At 50.8% G+C, this 22,183-nt stretch overlaps 1 protein-coding gene across 3 annotated transcripts in view; it reads left to right on the top strand.

Annotated features, from left to right (window-relative positions):
* PKD1L2 (polycystin 1 like 2) overlaps positions 1–22,183 on the top strand; it is a 107,213-nt gene that overhangs the window by 33,052 nt on the left and 51,978 nt on the right. For 2 of the 3 annotated variants that reach the window (XM_050773190.1, XM_050773191.1), the window contains exons 11-21: positions 623–830; positions 4,768–4,888; positions 6,269–6,410; positions 8,078–8,254; positions 10,291–10,436; positions 11,112–11,306; positions 14,045–14,176; positions 16,976–17,158; positions 18,771–18,895; positions 19,976–20,102; positions 21,020–21,151. In XM_050773190.1, coding sequence (XP_050629147.1) covers positions 623–830; positions 4,768–4,888; positions 6,269–6,410; positions 8,078–8,254; positions 10,291–10,436; positions 11,112–11,306; positions 14,045–14,176; positions 16,976–17,158; positions 18,771–18,895; positions 19,976–20,102; positions 21,020–21,151 — 1,688 coding nt within the window. Of the gene's footprint in view, positions 1–622; positions 831–4,767; positions 4,889–6,268; positions 6,411–8,077; positions 8,255–10,290; positions 10,437–11,111; positions 11,307–14,044; positions 14,177–14,313; positions 14,831–16,975; positions 17,159–18,770; positions 18,896–19,975; positions 20,103–21,019; positions 21,152–22,183 lie in introns of those variants that run through there. The other variant, XM_050773192.1, reaches the window with a different exon arrangement.

Raw genomic sequence — 22,183 nt, 5'->3', positions numbered from 1 at the left:
ATAAGCCACCGCGCACTGCCAACGATAGAGTTCTTGAATTGTCCTGTTTCATTAAGAAGTGGTGAGCAGCGGTCAGACTTTGCTGTTCTTTTTCTTAGTCTTCACACCAGCTTTTCCTATGGCCGACATTTTGTGTAACTTGTACATGCCAGACCTTGCAAATTCCATGGAAATAGCAGGTGGGGCTGAGCCTAGTTGCTCGTGCCTGTAATCCCAGCACTTTGGGAGGCTGAGGCAGGTGGATCACTGGAGGTCAGGAGTTCAAGACCAGCCTGGTCAACTTGGTGAAACCCCATCTCTACTAAAAATAGAAAAATTAGCCAGGTGTGGTGTTGCATGCCTGTAATCCTAGCTACTCTGGAGGCTGAGGCAGGAGAATCGTTTGAACCCAGGAGGCAGAGGTTGCAGTGAGCCAAGATCGCGCCATCGCACTCCAGTCTCGGCAACAAGGGCAAAACTCCATCTCAAATAAATAAATAAATAAATAAATAATAAAAGTGACGTTAAAAAAAATTAAAATGTTTATTTAGAGCTGATGTTATTATTCATGACCCCTTTCAAAACCAGTCTGTGCCACGTTCAGGGCCCCTGATGGATAACAGTGTCTGTCCATTTCTCTCAGGGCGTTGCTGGGCTCAGTGGAGCGGCTGTGTTGAGAGGCAGCTGCTACACACAGACCAGAGGGAGCTGGTGGTTCCAGCATCCTGCCTGCCGCCGCCTGACTCCGCTGTCACCCTGCGCCTGGCTGTTCTGAGAGGTCAGGAGCTGGAGAACAGGGCAGAGCGGTGCCTCTACGTGTCTGCGCCCTGGGAACTCAGGCCTCGAGTCAGGTGGGGCGCGTGGGCAGTTCCTCCAGGGTCCTGATTCATTCATTCAGCCGACACTTACCGAGGACCCACTAAGGCCGGGGCTGCCTTGGGGCAGGGCTGGCTGTGGGGGTCTCTGTTCTCTTAGGGGTTAGCTACCACCTGGTGATCAGCACTGCTGGCGTGAATGAAGAAGGGAGACAGCGCACGTCTATGAAAACTGCCCTGACTGGGGATCAGAGAGGCTTCTCTCAGGAACTGAAGCTCAGCAGAGATGTTCAGGAGAAACTCACAGGGCAGGGAAGGGGCAGCTGGAGCAGGAACAGAGAGGGCACAGGGAGGGAGCAGAGAATCATCAGGGAGTGAAAGAGGCTGGTGTCCTGAGGATGGAGAAGAGAAGGGTGGGAAGGAGCTGGTAGTGTAGGCAGGGCTCAAGTGGAGCCTTGCCGGTCATATCAAGATTTTACCCTTTTTCCTAAGAGTGATACAGAGAAATCACCCGAGAGTTCTTTATTTCTATTTTTATTTTTATTTTTTTGAAATGGAGTCTCGCTCTGTCACCCAGGCTGGAGTGCAGTGGCGCCACTGCAGCTCACTGCAGCCTCCGCCTCCCAGGTTCAAGCCTTTCTCCTGCCTCAGACCCCCGAGTAGCTGGGATTACAGGCACGCGTGCTACCGTGCCCAGCTAATTTTTATGTTTTTTGTAGAAGCGGGGTTTCACCACGTTGGATAGGCTGGTCTCGAACTCCTGACCTTAGGTGATCCACCTGCCTCGGCCTCCCAGATTGCTGGGATTACAGGAAATGAGCCACCGTGCCCAGCCAAGCATCCAAGAGTTCTAAGCATGTTACTTCAATATGCTCTGGCGGCTCGGTGGAGAATGACTTGGAAGAGGGCCAGGGAAGACTCAGGGAGATTGCCCAGGCTCTTGCAGGAGTCAAAGTAGAAGGTCAAGGTTACTTGGCCTATCAGCCAGTCCCTGCAGGAAGCAATGGCTCAGCCAAACCAGGAATAAATGGAAGAGAGCTGGATGAAGGGACCGTTTGCAGGTGAGGGCAGGGATAAGGGAATGAACCAGGGGCAACAAGGCAAGAATACAACCAAGGGAAGCCATTATCACCCCCAGGAATGCAGAGGTAAGATAACGGGATGGCATTACTAGAAGTCCTGGGAGCTGTCGCTGTGGGAGAGGGACCTCCCAATGGGAGATGTGGCCTTAGTTGGAGAAGCACAGCCTCTCCCACCTGCAGCCCATCGGGGAAAAGAGCAGGGAAAGCCATGAATAAATTCCCCAAACTCTCTCCTCTTACCCTCCAGTCCTCTGTCAATGCTTCCCATTGGCTGGACCCAGTCAGAAGCTGGAGGGTGTGGCAGCTTGGGTGATGCAGTCACCCAAGTCTAGAAAGCTCAGTCTCCCAGGTCAGAGCCGCAAGTGGGAGGAGACTGGAACAGAGAGGCAGATAGAGGATGTCCCGCACACTTGGACTAGGACAGACATGAGGAAAGAAGCAGGAAGATTCAAGAGCTATCGTCAAGTTCAGACCAAAGGGGAAACTGGGAGACCGTCCTGTGGAGGGCAGGTCTATGCAAACTTTCCCCCAAAGTCTGAGGAAGCAGAGAGGCCGAAGAAAGAAGCTGACATGTTTAGTTTCTCAGAAAGGAACATTTAATTGAGACCTGTGAACAGAAACCATGATGTCCAGGGTGGCTGCAAGACAAGATGGTGAATGCTGGCACCATTACCCCCCAGAACCAGGGCTTATATACCACAGGGAAGGAATGTGTAGGACAGTTGTAGGGAAAGGCAAGAATACTATGTGAATCCCTTTAAGGGCAGTACTCACAGTAAGTACATGCTCTTACACAAAGAACTGTAGAGAGAATAGAAATCTTAGAGGGATTCCTGGAATTGGAATTAATCAGTAGTCAACATGGCAGATTAGCATCCAAGATGGAGTTGCTTTGGCCTTCATAGAGACTTTATAGAGAAGACCAAGAGTTTGGATCCAGACACAATGGTTCAGGTTCTATCTGCCCACTTAGAAGTTAAATGGCATAAGCTTTCGGGACCTGGTTTGCTCATCTGTGATGTGGGGATGCTAATATGTCACTCATAGGGCTATTGTGAGCGTTGGACAAGCTAAAGACAATGGAAGTAACGTGTGCATGGCAGGCACACTGTCAAACCACAGCATTAGTTTACTATTATCAGAACTAAAAAGAATCACAGAAATTATCTGGGCTATCCCCTCATTTTGCAGGTGAGGAAACTGAGACTTAGAGAGTTTAAGTGATTTGGCCAGGCGTGGTGGCTCATACCTGTAATCCCAGCACTTTGGGAGGTCGAGGAGGGTGGATCACCTGAGGTCAGGAGTTTGAGACCAGCCTGGCCAACATGGTGAAACCCTGTCTCTACTAAAAAAATACAAACATTAGCTGGGTGTGTTGGTGAGCGCCTTGGGAGTCTGAGGCAGGAGAATTGCTTGCACCAGGAGGCAGAGGTTGCAGTGAGCCGAGATTGCACCACTGTACTCCAGCCTGGGCGATAGAGTCTCAGTCTCAAAAAAAAAAAAAAAAAAAGAGTTTAAGTGATGCACACAAGGTAACCATTCATAAGCGACAAGGACGGGATTAGAACCCAGGTCCTGTCTCAGCCTCATTCACCTTCCATATCATTACGCTGTGCAGTGAATGAAATGGGAATTCAGTCAGGCCATGGCTCGGTCCATCTTCACAACCAAGGCTATGTCCCGGCATTGGTTGGGGCAGGGACGGCTTTTATTCCGTCTTTAATTTGAAAAAGGGCCATTCCCTACCCTCTCAAAGGACTTGAGAAGAACTGGACAAAAAACCCGGCCAGTGGTCACAATACCTGTCTGAGTCCATTTTGCACTGTTATAAAGGAATATCTGAGGCTAGGTAATTTATAAAGAAAAAAGGTTGGCCGGGCGCAGTGGCTCATGCCTGTAATCCCAGCACTTTGGGAGGTTGAGGCGGGTGGATCACTTGAGGCCAAGAGTTTGAGACCAGCCAGGCCAACAGAGCAAAATGCTGTCTCTACTGAAAATACAGATTAGCTGGGTATGGTGGTTCATGCCTGTAATCCCAGCTATTCGGGAGGCTGAGACAGGAGAATCGCTTGAATCTGGGAGGCAGAGGTTGCAGTGAGCCAAGATCATGCCACTGCACTCCAGGCTGGGTGACAGAGCCAGACTCTGTCTCAAAAAAAAAGAAAAAAGAAAAAAAAAGAGAAAGAAAGAAAGAAAGAAAGGAAAAAGAAAAGAAAGAAGAAAAAAGGTTCATTTGGCTCATGATTCTTACGGTTGGAAAATCCAAGACTGGACATCTGTATCTGATGAGGACCTCAGGCTGCTTCCATTTGCCGTGGAAGATGAAGGGGACCTGGTGTGTGCAGAGAAGGGAGGGAGGGCTCTTTTTTTTTTTTTTTGGAGATGGAGTGTCAATCTGTCACCCAGGTTGGAGTGCAGTGGTGTGATCTTGGCTCACTGCAACCTCCACCTCCCTGGTTCAAGTGATTCTCCTGCCTCAGACTCCCGAGTAGCTGGGACTACGGGCACCCACCACCGTGCCCGGCTACTTTTTGTATTTTTAGTAGAGATGGGGTTTCACCATGTTGGCCAGGCTGCTCTCAAACTCCTGACCTCAGTTGATCCGCCCTCCTTGGCCTCTCAAAGTGCTGGGATTACAGGTGTGAGCCACCACGCCTGGCCGTCTTTTTAACAACCAGCTCTGGGGGTGACTAATAGAGCGAGAACTCGCTCCCCAGGGAGGGCATTCATCCATTCATGAGGAATCTGCCCCCATGACCCAAACACCTCCCATTAAGCCCCACCTCCAACATTGGGGATCACATTTCAACATGAGGTTTCGGGGGACAAACATCCAGATGATAGCAACGCCTGGGGGAGCTTCCTCACTCTGTCCTCTGTTTGCCTTTCAGCTGTGAGAGAAACTGCAGGCCAGTTAACGCCAGTGAAGACATTCTGCTCAGGGTCACCATGGGGGAGGACTCCCCAGTGGCTATGTTCAGCTGGTATTTGGACAACACCTCAGCGGAGCAGGTGAGCACAGTGACAATCACTCCAGAGTGGAAATCTCCCTTGTACTTTCAGGACACCCGTGTCACATGGCCAGTACTGGGCCAGGGTTGGGTCAACTCCATTCAGAGCGTGTGGTGTGGGACTCAGGGTATTGGGCTGGGGAGAAAATCAGAGAATTGACAGCAGGGCAAATGGGCACAAGGGAAAAAAGCTCTGGAGAAACTTTGCAGCAGTGCTCTTGGCATCTCAGCAAAGTCCCACTTGCCAGACGGAGAATCCTAACTCCAGCTTTCGTGGACTGGCCATTGGTCAACAATTGATGGATGGAGGGTCTAATAGACCAGCCTGTCTGTCCCCAGGTAGGGTGATTTCACTTCAGGGCTCTCCGTGCGACCAGGCTGAGGCTGGACGCCTCCAGTAACTGTTTTTTGCCTTGTTTTGTTCTCTGCTGTTTCTCTCTCTCCACTGCTTTTCCCTGGGAACCCTCCTTCAATAAATAACCTGCACACAAGGCTGGATATGGTGCTCACGCCTGTAATCCCAGCACTTTGGGAGGCCGAGGCAGGCAGATCACCTGAGGTCAGCGGTTTGAGACCGGCCTGGCCAACATGGTGAAACCCTGTCTCTACTAAAAATACAAAAACATTAGCGGAGTATGGTGATGCGCGCCTGTAATTCTACCTACTCGGGAGGCTGAGGCAGGAGAATCACTTGAACCTGGGAGGCAGAGGTTGCAGTGAGCTGAGATCATCCACTGCACTCTAGCCTGGGCAGCAGAGTAAGACTCTGTCTCAAAAATATTTTCTTTTTCTTTATCTTTTTTTTTTTTTTTTTTTTGAGATAGAGTCTCACTCTGTCACCCAGGCTGGAGTACAGTGGCACGGTCTCAGCTCACTGCAACCTCTGCCTCCTGGGTACAAGCGATTCTCCTGCCTCAGTCTCACAAGCAGCTGGGATTACAGGCGCATACCACCATGCCCAGCTAATTTTTGTATTTTTAGTAGAGACACAGTTTCATTAAACTACAGAGTTTAGTAGAGACAGAGTTCGGCCAGGCTGGTCTCGAACTCCTGAGCTCAGGTAATCCTCCCACTTCGGCCTCCCAAAGTGCTGGGATTACAGGTGTGAGCCACTGTGCCTGGCTCAAAAATAAATAAATAAATAACCTGCACACAAATCCCCATCTGAGGCTCTGCTTCTGGGGAGCCCAACCTGAGACAAACACCCCAATGAGGCTGGAAAGTGGATATTCCAGGTGATTTCTTGGGGAACTAGGGCTACCTGCCCTCCATGCATCAGTAATAGATCTGAAAGGCTGTCTAGCACCCAGAAGCCACTGTCCTGCTGCAGTGCAGGGGCCTGGCTATAGCGTCAGGAGCCCTGGGCGATCCTCTCTTTCAGGCCGAGCCGCTCCCAGATGCCTGCGGACTCAGAGGATTTTGGCCAAGTTCCTTAACCCTCCTCCAAAGCAACACCTCCACGTTGTTGCTGAACAGCTCCTTTCTGCGGTCCTGGGGAGAGGTCATCCGAATCAGAGCCACAGGTGCGAAGCCTCCCTTTTATCTCCTCAGGGAACCCAGATAAACCCAGAAACACTCAGATATTGGGCATGAGTTTATTTTTCTTTTCTCTTTTAAATACGGAAATAGAGAGATGGGATCTCACTATGTTGCCCAGGCTGGTCTTGAACTCCTGGAGTCAAATGATCCTCCTGCCTCAGCCTCCTAAAGTGCCGGGATGGCAGGTGTGAATCACCACACCCAGCCAGGGCATCAGCTTAGCGCAGAGGCCACAGCGCAGGCTCTGGTGTGAATCGCACCACTGCCACTTTCTACATGCGAGACTCTAGGCAGAGGATTTCACCTTTCTGTGCCTCAGTTTCCTCACATGTAAACTGGGGTAATCGAAATGCCTGCCTCAGAATGGTTATTTTGCAGGATGAATGAGATAACCCCAATGTTACAAGCAGGTCATTCTGGGGTCATGCAACCTGCGTGCCCTGCCGGGATTGTTCAGGGCTTTTTGTTTAAAACAAGCCCAGTGTGGGAAACAGATTCTCAAACACACAAACAATGGAGGTGATGATTCTTTCTAGGATCGCTTCGCTTCCGTATTTCCCGAAGTGGCCACAGACCATGCACGTCAGGAGAAACTAGAGTATTAGTTAAAAATGCATGCTTTTGGGTCCACCCCAAACTTTCTGAATTGGGTCTAGGCCAAAGCATGAGTTTTTATGGGTTAAAATTCTCTTTACGCCCAGCTCTTCCAGGCATGCACTCTCTGAAAACCTAGGTGGCTACTCCAGGTGATGTGGGATGTGACTGCAGGTCCACTCGTGGCTCTTTACAGCGATCTGGGGGCCTGGGAAGAGTGTGGGCTTCGGGGTGGGCTCAGCCTGTTTCCGGATCCTGGTTCTGGTTTTTCCTGGCTCCGTGATCTTGAGCATTTTCCCAGCATACTCCTACCTCGTGAGGTCTCTGTGGGGAAGCCGTCATCATCAGCCCACTCTACAGATTCCTACAGAGGAACTGACTCTCAAAAAGGTCAGGTTCTCAGCCCGGGTCTGGTGGCTCATGCCTGTAATCCCAGCACTTTGGGAGGCTGAGGCGGGAGGATCCCTTGAGGCTAGGAGTTCAAGACCAGCCCTGGCAACAGAGCGAGACCCTGTCTCTACAAAAATTAGAAAGTTAGCCAGCCATGATGGTGCACTCTTGTGGCTCTAGCTGACTCAAGAGGCTAAGGCAGTAGAATCACTGAAGCCGAGGAGTTCAAGGCTACAGTAAGCTATGATTGTACCGCTGGACTCTAGACTAGGCGACAGAGCCAGACCCTCTCGCTAAAAAGAAAAAAAAATAGGAAAACAAAATTGGAAAAGAAAAGGTCAAGTCCAGGATCACTTGGTTAGCAAATGGCAGAACTAAAATTCAAGCTGAGGTCTGTCTGATGATCTTCCCTATCTCTGCTGAGTTTCTCAAAGTGAGGCCCTGCGATCTCTTGCATCAGGGAGAGTTGTTTGGGGGTTTAATTGTTGAGTTGTTATATATGTACATTTCTGGGCTCTCCCCAGAATCTCCAGAGGCATCCGAGGTTCTGGGTTTGAAGTAGGGCCCAGGAATCTTTGTGTTAACGAGCTCACAGGGAGATCTAACGGCAGGATGGAGTTTGTGGGCCCCATATGGCCGCCTGAGCATGATGTGTCCTCACTCTCAGCACTGACCAGGCACGCCTATGGGGAGGACACCTACGTGATCAGCGCTCTGCCTCCCGCCGAGGTGCCTGCCTGCACTGTTGCCCCGGAGGAGGGTACTGTTCTGACGAGCTTCGCCATCTTCTGCAACGCCTCCACAGCCCTGGGACCCTTGGAGTTCTGCTTCTGTCTGGAATCAGGTACCGGCTGAGGACTGTGCTCTTCCCTCAGATCCTGGGCTCATCTTCTTGCAGAACAGGGGCCTGTTCTCTATGGAAGCTGCAAAGAATGTGTTCTGTGTGTGAAAGAGGTTGCCAGGATGAGGGCTTCCATAAAGCTTAACCCCTAGCCCCAAAACACTGACCCAGCCATCATTCCACCGAGACATGAGAAGAAGGTCCTCCACAACTAGAAGCCCAAATCCATTGTCCTCGCATGGGGGACATTGATGGAGTGAAATGAACAAGGATACCCAAAACTATGACCTTGTAGGGCGGCCACCAAGACACCATCCCCCAAGCCCCACTCACCACACACACAGACACACACACACACATGCACACACACACTCGGAGTAGCTGAGACTCCAAGAAACCTGGAGCTACTCAAGAAGACAGAGATGGGTCTGGTTAACAGAATCTTCAACAATTTTATTGATGCTGCTTTGCAGGCAGCCCCAGGGAATGGGTGATACTGCAGGACGAGCTGAGCTGAAAGAACGTTTTTGCAAAGGTGTACAGGTGACAAACATGGAAGACCCCATCCACAAGGCATAAAACCCTGCACAGTCTCCCTGCTGTCACCCTAACCACCCACATCCAGGGACAGCCACAGGGCATTAGCAGGAGAGATGGGGGAGCCACTCGCATTGCATTTATTCTTCCGTTTGGGGAGTGCTTGGTCCTTGGAGGGCTCATCTGAGCCCTTATCTCCACCTGGTGGGCTTTGGCTTCTTTTTTTAGTTCGTCTTTTTTTTTTTTTTGAGACAGTTTTGCTCTTGTTGCCCAGGCTGGAGTGCAGTGGCACAATCTTGGCTCACTGCAATCTCTGCCTCCCGGGTTCAAGCGATTCTCTTGCCTCATCCTCCCGAGCAGCTGAGATTACAGGCGCCTGCCACCACACCCAGCTAATTTTTGTATTTTTAGTAGAGATGGAGTTTCACTACGTTGGCCAGGCTGGTCTCAAACTCCTGACCTCAGGTGATCCATCCGCCTCAGCCTCCCAAAGTGCTGGGATTACAGATGTAAGCCATGTGCCCAGGAGGGCTTTGGCATTTTGTGCTCTGAAAATGCTCTAGTCAGGTTGTAATTTTCCTCCAAAGTCAGGTACCAGGAGTGTTGCCAGGATGCTCCCCCAAATCCAGCGTCAAACATCACAATGGCATAAACATTGCACCTTGATTAGGGAAAGAGTACATCAGCTACTGTAACACCCAAGGGAGTGTAGTTTTCACAGTGCCCTGTCTCATAGATGTGGAAACACACCGCTGTTAAGAGGGCTGTGAATGGGGCTGAGTCTGAAAGGAAAAAGTTCAAGCAAGGTAAGTGGATTTTATTTCAAACCTGCGTCCTGCCAGAGGGAAAGGCCAGGACAGCTGCTCTAATTCCAATAGGCTATTCCGCTGTAGTACCTCTCCCGCCTCGTCCAAGTGAGCACGGAGGCAGGAAAGTGTGGCTACAGAAAAACGAGTCCTAGGCCAGGCATCGTGGCTCATGCCCATAATCCCAGCACTTCGGGAGGCCAAGGTGACTGGATCACCTGAGGTCAGGAGTTCGAGACCTAATTTTTACATTTTTTTTTTTTGTAGAAACAAGGTCTTCCTAAGTTGCCCAGGCTGGTCTTGAACTCCTCGCCCCTGAGCTAATTTTTAAGTTGTCATTGTTGCTCCTCCTCCCCCTCCTCCTTCTTTTTCTTCCTCTTATAATTTGGTTTACCACCTTGACTTAAAAAAAACAAAACAAAACAAAAAAAACCTGTAAATGGGATATTTTTCCTGCAATTTTTATGGATTTTAGTAAAATTATTCCAAAGTTACAGCAACCTGCAGTTGCTTAGAGAAGACAGCAAATCAGCATATGTGACTGTCTCTTACATGAAAGTGTGGAATCCCAAGAGCCTACTATGCCTTCAAGAGCTGTGACTTTTGTGTCCCTGTGATCAGGCTCTCCCTGAGTGGGTTGCAGTCTACCTGGGGCTTAGAGATGCCCCCTCATTGGTCAATTTCTGGTCTTGCCAGGTTCCTGCCTACACTGTGGCCCTGAACCTGTCCTCCCATCAGTGTATCTGCCACTTGGAAAGGAGAACAATGACTTCGTGCTGACAGTAGTTATTTCTGCCACCAATCGTGCAGGGGACACACAGCAGACCCAGGCTGTGGCTAAGGTGGGTGGTGGCAGTGGCCACTGTTTCTTTACTGAGAAAAATTCTCCACCCTTATGAACTTCACCAAAAGGATGGCTGGATGGAAGATAGCCAGGGGCATAGCCAGATGAGTCACTGTTTCATCCATTCCTTCCACAAATATTTACAGAGCATCTACCATGGGCCATGTCCTGGGGGTACAGCCAGGGACACAACAGACATGGTCTCTACCTTTGTAGATCTTATGATTTAGTGGCTAGAATTGGGGGAGGGTCCTGGGAGCTGGTGGGTGAGGGGGGTTGGAGAATGCCTCTGGCATGAGTTAGGCCAGCACCTTCAAAGGGCTCAGAGGAAGTAGGACCAAAATTAGCCAACAAGGACTCAAGGAAGGGCCTGGATAAGATCCCAAGATTTCAAGCATCATAGGCCGGGTGGAGGTGGAAGAGGTTGAGACCAAGAGGAGGAGGGTAGCCAGTGGTAGAGCAATGACTTGCGCCAGCCTGGAGCTGACCAAGGCTTGGTTTGGGTGGCTGTCAGCTGCCTGGTGCAAGCAGGTCTGGGTGCCCTCTAGCCTCAGGAAGTGCCCAAGGACTCCCAGGTGAGGCCAAAGGCGTCCAAGCCTGCTCTGGCCCCATGTGACTTCAGAGGCCAGGTTCTTCCTAGCAGGTTCTGAGCACATTTCTGATTTCCCAACAGGTGGCACTCGGAGACACATGGGTTGAGGATGTAGCATTCCAGGCTGCAGTGTCAGAGAAAATCTCCACCTCTCTGCAAGGCGAGGGTGGCCCCAAGCAGCTCCTCCAGCTGGCCAAGGCCGTGTCCTCCGTGCTGAACCAAGAGCACAAAAGCCAGGGCTCAGGACAGCCACTGAGCATGGACGTCAGACAGAAGGTGCCCGTGGGAAGAGGGGGGGCTCCTTTCATTCCCTTCCTCTGGGGCTCCAGGGTCTGCATGTGGCCATTTGGGCTGTGCATCAAGGTTCATGGATCGGGGAGAAACCTGTGGTGTCTCCCAAGAGGCTGACACCACCTCCCTCTCTGGTCTTTTGGGTGAGTGACATAAAGCGAAGAAAATGCCTTCTTCCTTGGTAACCTGTTTTTTCGGCTGGCCCTCATGGAGGCACAGGCCTCTGGGATGGGGGGAGTTTAGAACCCATCACCCTCTCCCCTTCATGTTTCAGATGACAAGGCAGAGCCCCAGAGGAGAAAGGGGACTGCCCTCGGTCCTATGGGTAGCGGTTTGGGGTTGGACCTCAGATGGTGTCCCAGCTTTGTCACTTACCATTTGCATTGTCACAGGCCAGGGACAGTTTCAGTTTATAAGCCTCAGTTTCCCCATATGGAAAAGAGGAATAAGAATACTAGTCTCCTCATACAATTGTGGTAAGAGTTAAATAAGAATTACAATCACTGCAACTAAAAAACTAGATAAGATCGCCAACATTCAACCATTTTTAATCCACAAAAACGGCCGGTCCATGTTACAACCTAGTATGATAAACTATTGCAGAACATACGATTGTGTCCACTCCCAGCGCGTGCCGCATGAGTTTGCATGTGTCTGTGCATACAAACACACACACACACACCCCCCTGTGGGCACGGAGAAGAGAAGAAAGACTTCTTTTGGCCCCCGGAAATGTTTGCAGGAAAGTACTGAGTGTGGTGCTGGAGGCCCAGTAGGTACTTAATACACAAAGCAGGATTGTCATTGTGATCGCTTACACAGAGAAACTAACATGTATCAAGCACCTGCTATGAGCTGCCAGGCTCTGACTGAGGGCTTCATGGATCTGTAATCCCCACTACAACCCTGGGAGGTAAATGGTGAGGCCTCCATCTATGTTACAGCTGAGGAAACAGAGGGTAGGAGAATCAGAGGTGCCTCCCTGGGTCCCTATGTCTGGTAAGTGGTGAAGCCGGGGTTCAATCCCAGGTTAGAGGATCCCCCTCCACCTCTAGCACTCTTACCCCAGACCTTTGTTCCACATTCCCTACCCCATCCCCTCTGCCACATACATACACGTTAACTCTCACACATACATACACACACTTTCACACACACTCTTATGCACACACACACACATACACACACTCACATATGCTCGCACACACTCACACACACATTCACACACTCCCACTCACACATACCCACACAGATGCTCACACACTCATACACACATACATGCACTCACTCATATTGACACAGGCTGACACTCACAAACTCATACACACACTGACAGGGGCTCACACACAGTCACACTCACATATACACACACATACACATGCACATACAAACTCACACACATGCTCACACACATACACTGACACACTCACACATTCATACACACACATACTTACACCTACACACATTTATGCTCTCACACACACATACACACACTCACACTCACACACTTTCACACACACACAGCTCTCATTCCTGGTCGCATTCACTCTGAGAAGTATCAGTGGTAAACTTCCCCTGGACATCCTGTGGTCCCCAAGCACGCAGACCACACAGCCTAACCCACGGTCTCTCCATGCAATGCCCGGGGCCTGGCACAAGACAGATGTCAAACTCTCACTGGGCAGCTGAGAAGATGTTAACAAGGGCTCTGTTGAGAGAGGTGTGCGCAGGGCTTAGGGCACAAACTAGACAGCATGGAGGACCCCAGGGGCCCGGCCTGCCGTGAGCAGGATCCACTGGGCCAAAATTAAGGTGTTGGCAGAGCTGCAAACCTGGAGGCTCCAGGGGAGAAGGCATTCCTTGCCTTTTCCAGGTTCTAGAGGCCACCTGCACTCCTTGACTCCTACCTTCAAAGCCAGCCATGCAGCATCTCCAAAGCCCTCTCCTTTCCCTCTCTCTCTCCCCACCCTTTCCTCATCCTCTTTCCCTCTCTTTCTCTTCCCGCTACCCCTACCTCCATCACCCATCTCCTTTTCTGATTGACGCTCCTGCCTTCCTCTTAGAAGGATCGTGTGATGACGTTGGTCCCACCTGTTTATCTGGGATAATCTCTCCATCTCAGAATCCTTAACTTAATTGCATCTCCAAAATGACTTAGCCAAAGTGCCTTTTGCCACATGCAGTAACATATTCACAGGTTTCAGGGATGTGAATGTGGGCATCTTGAGGAGGCTGTTATCTGCCTAATCACACATCATACAAGGCAGACAGAGGTCTGCAGGGCTTTACAACCCCCCAGTGAGGCCAGGTGTGGTGATTTACGCCTGTAATCCCTGTCCTTTGGGAGGCTGAGGCAGGCGGATCACTTGAGGTCAGAAGTTCAAGACCAGCCTGGCCAACATGGCAAAACCCTGTCCCTACTAAAATCACAAAAAATTAGCTGGGCGTGGTGGTGTGCACCTGTAATCTCAGCTACTCAGGAGGCTGAGATCTGAGAATCGCTTGAACCCAGGAGGCGGAGGTTGCAGTGAGTCAAGATCATGCCACTGTACTCCAGCCTGGGTGACAGAGAGAGACTCTGACTCAAAAAAAAAGAAGAAGAAAAGAAAAGAAAAAGAACCCCCTAATAAGCCTGGTCACTCCTGACCCTGCATCTTCCTGACACTACTTCATGGAGCCATGGAATTACATTTCCTCTCCCTGCCTTTCTCCCGCATGCCAAGGTCAGGGAGCATGTGCTGGGGTCGCTGTCAACAGTCACCGCCAGCTTGGAGGACATGCAGAGGGTGCAGGAGCTGGTCGAGGTGCTGAGAGAGGTGACCCGCCGGAGTAGGGAACTCACACCCTCGGCCCAGGTGAGTAGCTTCCATCTACTGAGGCTACCGTGGGACACGCTCCTCCATGGCAGGTGGGTGATCAGCATAGGTTGAAGGGGTCCCTTGGTCACAGGGCTCTCCTGGGGCTGCCAAGACCTCTGCCATCTTCTTTCCAGGGGTCCTGCATGGGGGATTCATGGGAAGGTGCCCCTCCTGCAGCCCATGTATCTCACGCTGGGTGAGAGGGCCTGTTTGCCCAGACTCTCACTCCTCCATCTGCTGGTGAGCAACTTGAGGGAGTAACTGAATCTCATTAATATTTGGGTGGCCAAGTGTGAGTCCAGTCACTGCTACTGACTGCTCATGTTCTCAGCTTCAGTGCATGCCAACCTGACATCTGGCTGCCAGCTCCTGCCCTTCCTTATCCTTCTAGGGGTCTTCTCTGACCCTCAGAGCCTACTCTACCTGCCCATATGGCTGCGAATTCATGCAGTGTTCAGCAACTAATAGAGCTGGTGTATAAATACCCCAGCTCCCTCACCCCTCTTGATGGATAATCCCAAGCAGGAGTGAATCCCAGGTAATGGGCTTGATCACACTTCTGTACTGGCTTCCACCCTTCCCTGTGTCACACCTCCTACTCCCCACAAATGTTTCTTGGGATTATCTCCAAATAAATGACTTGCTCTCAAATCCTTGCTCCAGGATCTGCTTCTTGGAGAACTCAGATTAAAACACCATGTTCTCAGGGTTCTGACAGCCAATAGAAACCATAGGCCAGGTGTGGTGGCTGATGCCTGTAATTCCAGCATTTTGGGAGGCAGAGGCAGGAGGATTGCTTGAGGCCAGGAATTTGAGACCAGTCTGAGCAACATAGTGAGACCTCATCCCTTCAAAAACAAAACAAAGGCCAGGCACGGTGGCTCATGCCTGTAATCCCAGCACTTTGGGAGGCCGAGGCAGGTGGATTGCCTGAGGTCAGGAGTTTGAGACCAGCCTGGCCAACATAGTGAAACCCCATTTCTATTAAAAATACAAAAATTAGCTGGGCGTGGTGGTGTGCGCCTGTAGTCCCAGCTACTTGGGAGGTTGAGGCAGGAGTATCGCTTCAACCCGGGAGGTGGAGGTTGTGAGCTGAGATCGTGCCACTGCACTCCCAGCCTGGGTGATAGAGACTCAGTCTCAAAAAACAAACAAACAAAAACAAAGCAAAACAAAATTGGTTGGGCATCATGGTGCACACCTGTAGTCCTAGCTACTCGGGAGGTTGAGGTGGGAGGATCAATTGAGCCCAGTAGGTCAAGGCTGCAGTGAGCCGTGATTGTGCCACTGCACTCCAGCATGGTTGACAAAGCAAAACTCTATGAAAAAAATAACAATAAAAAGAAGCCCTAAAAACAGGGAAAGTGGGTCAGCACTTTGGGAGCCTGAGGCAGTAGGATCACTTGATCCCTAGAGTTCAAGCCCAGTCTGTGCAACATAGGGAAACCATATCTCTACCAAAAAAAGAAAAAAAAAAAAAAAAAGCCTAAATACTGGCGTATACCTGTAGTCCCAGCTACTCAGGAGGCTGAGGCATAAGGATCACTTGAGCCCAGGAGTTCGAGGTTACAGTGAGCCATGCTTGCGCTACTGCACTCCAGCCTGGGCAACAGAGTAAGACTCTGTCTCAAAAACAAACAAACAAACAAAAAAACAGAAGAGGAGAGAACTGTCCTGGCTTTGACCCACCCACTCTGGTGGCAGGTTGTGCCCCTAAAATCTTCCAGCCTGAAGCCAACAAGGCTGGTCTTGATTCTGGGGCTTATTCATGATATCACACTTTCCATTTACACATCCATTTGCTAATCCATCTATTTACATGCATATACACTGTATACACATGTACCTGTACACATCCTCCACTCTATCCTTCTATCCATTCATGCATGCATTAATTTCATCATTCATTTAACAAATGCTTCCTGAATGTCAAGTACGTGCCAGGTGTCAAGTACGTGCCAATGTGCAACTCGTTGAGAATTCAGCAGCAATCATGTAGACATGGCATCTGCCATTAAGGTCCTTTCAGACTACTGAGACAGCCAGACATTAGACAAATAATTTCACAAATACATATAAAACTACAAAATTTGAATATGTACTGCATCCATCCACCCATCCACCCACACAACCATCCACCTATTCATTCATCTACCATCCACCCATCTATTCATCCATCATTCATCCATCCTCCATCCATTTATCTTCCACCCATTCATCCATCCACCTATCATCCATCCATCTATCCACCCACCCACTTATCCATCCTCTATTCTCCATCTATCCATCCATCCACACACCATTCATCCATCCACCCACCATCCACCCATCCATCCATCTACCATCCATCCACCCACCCATCCATCCGTCCATTCATCACCCATTCATCCTCCATCCACCCATTCATTCATCCTCCATCCATCCATTTTCCACCCATCCACCTATCATCCATACATCCATTTATCCAATTGCCTATCCATCCTTCATTTGTCCATCCATCCATCCATCCCCTAGTCATTGAATGCTCCTGAAGACCTACTGTGTGCTGGGCACTGTGCAGGGCACTCTGGGAAGGATTCAGAGGCAGACCAGGCTACTTTTCTGAAGGATCTTAGAGGACTGTAAGGTGGGAGGACCTGGTCTCAAACCAGAGATACAGGGAGCTTGTATGCCAGGTCTAGCTCAGCTCTTTCCTGGCTTGTTCCCCTCCTTGCTTCCCTTGTCCCTTGAATGACACAGGAATGGTTTATCTTAAGCGGGGGCTCATACTGCTTTTCCTTATTTGGGTGAACCCAGTGGGAGGCCAGCTGGGCTCTACAGCATGCCAGTGAGTCCCTGTTGACAGTGAGTGCCAAGGCCCGCCCTGAGGACCAGAGGCGCCAGGCAGCCACCAGGGACCTGTTTCAGGCTGTGGGCAGTGTGCTGGAAGCTTCCCTGAGTGACAGACCAGAAGAACTTGCCGAGGCCAGCGGCAGCCAGGTGGGTGTCCAGGCCAGATGCAGACCTCATACACTCTGAATGCTTAACTTACATCAGCTTTTCTAGGTGGAGCTTTCCCCCCATCTTGCAGATGAGGAAACTGAGGCACAGAGGTCAAGGTGTTGCCCTGAGAGCTGTAAGAAAATTTCCAGAGAGCAGGGCTTCCGGGAGGCAGTGTGGAGTGGTGGGCAAATCACAGGCTCTGGAATGAGACAGCCTGAGTTTGAATCCTGCTTCTGTTACTTAGGAGGCTTGTGACCTGGGCAAGATACAGAGTTTACCTAAGCCTCTTTTCCTCATGTGTAAATCAAGGCACTCTGCTTCACCCCAAATAAGCTGCCAAATGGAGAGATCATATGGACCCCCTAGGAGGTCTGGGTAAAACCCTGGCTCATTTTACCAAGAACACAGAAGAGAGGCAGCTGCCAGAGTAAGAACAGGTTGTAGCACTGTCTCACATGGCCCCAGCATCCTGGTGGGGACATAGCCTCCTAGATGGCATAATGACAGAGCCACAAAACCCATTTCTTGCTGTTGCACAGTTCTTTGTCACATGGGGCCATCACCTCTATTCAGGAAGAAGTGAAAGACACACAACACACAAAGATGCTTGGATGCACACACACACATACTCAGACACACTCAATCTCTACAAACACACTCACACACAAAAACACAGGGCCACGCTCACACTCACGTGCAAGCTCACACGCACACTGAGAGGCCTCACACTCTCACATGGCCTGAAGAACACACTTTTGCACACAGGTGCACATTTACACGCACACATCTTCACACAGGGCCATGCAGTCACATGTACTCACATACTCACAGACTGCCACATATGGTTGCACGCTCCATAATCATGCAATCACCTATGCACACTCAAACACCGTATGCACATACACGCTCAGGACCACGCTCACATTCACGCAGACATACACACGCTCAAACACTGCCATTCACATGCAGTGACATCACCCTCACACTTGTGTGTTCATGTGCGTGCACACATGCACACACACACACGATTTGTGCCCCAGTAGGGATTCTGTGCAAACATCCCGCCCTTCCTGGGTCCCCGCACCAGCCGTGGTGTCAGGATGCACCTCATCTGGGAGTTGGGATGGGTGGGGAGCAGATTTGAAGCCCAGGAGACCTGGTGAAATGGCCTCGCTCTCAGCTGTCCATTTCCCCTGGAACAAGCCATAGGGTGCTGGCAGATGTCAGCAGCCCAGACAGCCACATTGCCTGATGGCTCAGCACACAGGCTCTGTAGCCATATGCTTCGCCGTGAGTCCCAGCTCTTCCCCTTATCAGTGTGTGACCTCCCACAGTCTCCTGTCCTCTCTGTGCCTCCATCCCCCTTCTGTCCAATGGAGCTAGTGAAGCCCCTGCCACACCAAGTTACTGTGAGGACGGAATGGGCTCACAGAAGCCAGTCTGGAAACTTTATGAGTGCTGCTTTTGGGCCACCTCCGAGGCTGTCTTTCTGCCTCCTCTCTGTCCTCTCCCAATCCCTCCTGAAGGTGCCACATTGGCCTGGTGACAGTAACCAAAGATGGCATATGGGAGCAGGTCCGTAGCAATATTCTCCTGCCTCCTTTTCCAGAGTGCCACAGTGCTGCGGCTGCTTGGAGTCATGGAGCATGTGCAGACCGCCCTCCTGCTGGGAAAACTGCCGGGGGGCCTTCCAGCCGTGCTGGCCACCCCCTCCATCTCTGTGTACACAAACAGGTACAAACCAGCTACACCATGGGTCCCCAAGAAAGCTCATCCCCTAACCTGGCTCATTCCACACCCGCACTCCAAAACCTTGTGCTAGGCAGAGCTCAGGAGACCAGACTTGGAGAAGGAGAAGTGATGGGACCTAGAGCTGGGAAGGGCTTTCCACCGAGAGAAGGTCCCCTTGTCACCATGTTGAGTGTTTGCACAGCACAGGAAGGGAGGCATGGAGTTGCCTCCATGCCTGGGGCCAAGCCCAGTGTTAGATCCACCTGAAGGAGTCCTGAGAGATGGTCACATGGCAGCTGTGCAGGCGAGGGGACTGAATGAATAGGACCAGCCTTCTGTTAACCATGCCCTGCGTGTGTCTGGCCAGCCGCTGCTCCTTGGGCCTGTAGGAATTCAAGATCCACTTACCTTGGGCTTGTACACACACACACACACACACACACACACACACACAGGGCTCATCGAGCACTGACGCCATACCTAGGATGCTCCACACCATCCATTCCTCCACCTGACAAGCAGGAGCTGGACAATGCTGCTGGCAACACTGGGACCCCGTGCCCCAAGCCTCGGTTCCTCCTGCCAGGGTTTCCCTCTTAGATCTCAGAGACAGTTTCCCGAAGCAGTATCCTGATTAGAGGAACGATCTGAAATGGGGTCCCCAACACGATCAGAAAGGGGCAAAGTCAAAGACCAGAAAAGATGGGGCTGGGTCAAGACATGGCATCAGAGGTCAAGGTAGGAAGGGAAGATAACCCTGGAGAAAAATCTGCGTCCAAGCTCATTTATTCATTCAATGAAAATATTGATGGACTACCTGTTATATGCCAGGCGCTGCTGTAGACATTGGAGGTATAGCAGTAAACAAGGCTGGCAAAGCCCCACTCTCAAGGAGCCTCCAGTCTAGCTGCCTCTTGTGCTGCTTCTGCTGAAACAAACATGCTGAACCACCTATAGGGATCCAAACACACCCCCACTCTGATGGTGAAGCTGGGCTCCCAGTTGTGCAGGAGGTGTGGGGTCTTCCTCGACACTGACTTTCTCCTCCCTCCCCTGCCACTTCTGTTCTCACCTTGTGGCCAGAATACAACCCTGGAGTTGGCAAGGCTCCTCCCTGCGCACAGATGCTGCAGACTCTGCAACCTTCATGCTGCCCACTGCCTCCTTGCTCGGCTCTCTGGAGGACGGCCAGGAGCCTGTGGATATAAAGGTAACAACAGCAGTAGCGTCCTTGGGGACAGCCTTTACAGTTTGCAGAGCACTTTCACAGGCATTTGCTCATTTGTGTTGAGTATGATGGTGCCCACTGTGCCGGTGAGCTTCAATGATTTTCGCAAAGCCACAAGTAAGTGGCTCTGCCGGGCTTCAGACCCAGACCTCTGGGCTCCCAGATTCACCCTCTTTCCATTGTGTTGCAAAATTCTCCAACAGCCTTGATTCAGGTAGTCACTGGAAATAAAGCTCTTCCAGCTTAGTGCCATAACTTGGAAATGGCCAACCCAGGCTCTTTTCCATCCGCAAATTAAAGCACATCTGACCGTGTACTCCCTGAGCCCTAATGAAAGCAAATGTGTTTCTCTTAAAGACTTACTGGCTTTTGGGGAAGAAAGACTGGGATGGGGAGGCTGAGGAGGGCGGATCACCTGAGGTCAGGAGTTCGAGACCAGCCTAGTCAACATGATGAAACCCCATCTCTACTAAAAATACAAAATTAGCCGGGTGTGGTGGTGCACACCTGTAATCCCAGCTAGTCAGGAGGCTGAGGCAGGGGAATCACTTGAACCCGGAAGGCGGAGGTTGCAGTGAGCAGAGATTGTGCCATTACACTCCAGCCAGGGTGACAGAGCGAGACTCTGTGTAAAAAAAAAAAAAAAAAAAAAAAGACTTGGATGGTTTTACAGTCCAGTCATTGCTCAGCCAAGGCAAATCTGATCTGGGTCCTCTAGGGCAGGCTCTCTGCGGCCTCAGCCCTGACGCTGGAAACATGCCAGGGGAAGCAGTGGCAGCGGAAGGTAGGCCCCACCTGCCCCACACGCCAGGGCTACTGCTCCTTGAGTCTGAGGACCTTGCCTTTCACCTGCCAGCTTCTCAGGGGCCTTGGCCAACACTCCTTGCTCTCGGTTTCAGATGATGAGTTTCCCAAAGAGCCCCTTTCCAGCCCGAAGCCACTTCGATGTCAGCGGGACTGTCGGTAGCCTCCGTGTGACCAGCCCTAGCGGTCAGCTCATACCTATGAAGAATCTGTCGGAGAATATCGAGGTAGAAGTTTGGGGTGTCGTCAGAAGTCAGGTGGGAGTTCAGTGGAGTTCAGTGGCATGATCTCAGCTCACCGAAACCTCTGCCTCCAGGGCATAAATGATCCTTCCAACTTAGCCTCCCAAGTAGCTGGGACAACAGGTGCAAGCCACCACACCCAGCTGATTTTTTTTTTTAAAGTTTTGGTAGCGACAAGTTCTCACTATATGGCCCAGGCTGGTCTTCAACTCTTGGGCTCAAGCAATCCTCCCTCCTTGGCTTCCCAAAGTGCCAGGATTACAGGCATGAGCCACTGCGCCTGGCCGCATTTCTGTCTTCTTCTTTTTTTTTTTTTTTTTTTTTTTTTTTTTGAGGTGGAGTTTTGCTCTCGTTGCCCAGATTAGAGTGCAATGGCGAGATCTCAGCTCACTGCAACCTCTGCCTCCTGGGTTCAAGTGATTCTTCTGCCTCAGCCTCCCAAGTAGCTGGATTATAGGCACTTGCCACGACGCCAGGCTAATTTTTTGTATTTTTAGTAGGGACGGGGATTCACCATATTGGTCAGACTGGTCTTGAACTCCTGACCTCAGGTGATCCACCTGCCTCGGCCTCCCAGAGTGCTGGGATTACAGGCGTGAGCCACCATGCCCGGCCTCTGTCTTCTTTTTCAACTTGGTTGAAATTGAAAGTTGGCCAATTATTTTTTTAAAAAATGGTTAAAGAAGAGAATCATTCAAAATGATCCTTACCAGCCAGTCATGGTAGTTCACACCTGTAATCCCAGCACTTTGAGAGGTCAAGGTGGGAGAATCACTAGAGGCCAGGAGTTCAAGACCAGCCTCAGCAACAATGTGAGATACCATCTGTACAAAGAACACAAAAATTAGTCAGGTGTGGTGGCATGCATCTGTGGTCCCAGCTACTCAGGAGGATGAGGCAGAAGGATTGCTTATGCCCAGGAGGTTGAGGCTGCAGTGAACCAAGATTGGTTTAAAAAATAACAGCACCAGGCCGGGCGCGCTGGTGCATGCCTGTAATCCCAGCACTTTGGGAGGC

The sequence above is a fragment of the Macaca thibetana genome, chromosome 20 (genome assembly GCF_024542745.1).
Source record: "Macaca thibetana thibetana isolate TM-01 chromosome 20, ASM2454274v1, whole genome shotgun sequence".
Lineage (NCBI taxonomy): Eukaryota > Metazoa > Chordata > Mammalia > Primates > Cercopithecidae > Macaca > Macaca thibetana.
This window is presented reverse-complemented; position numbering and strand designations above follow the sequence as displayed.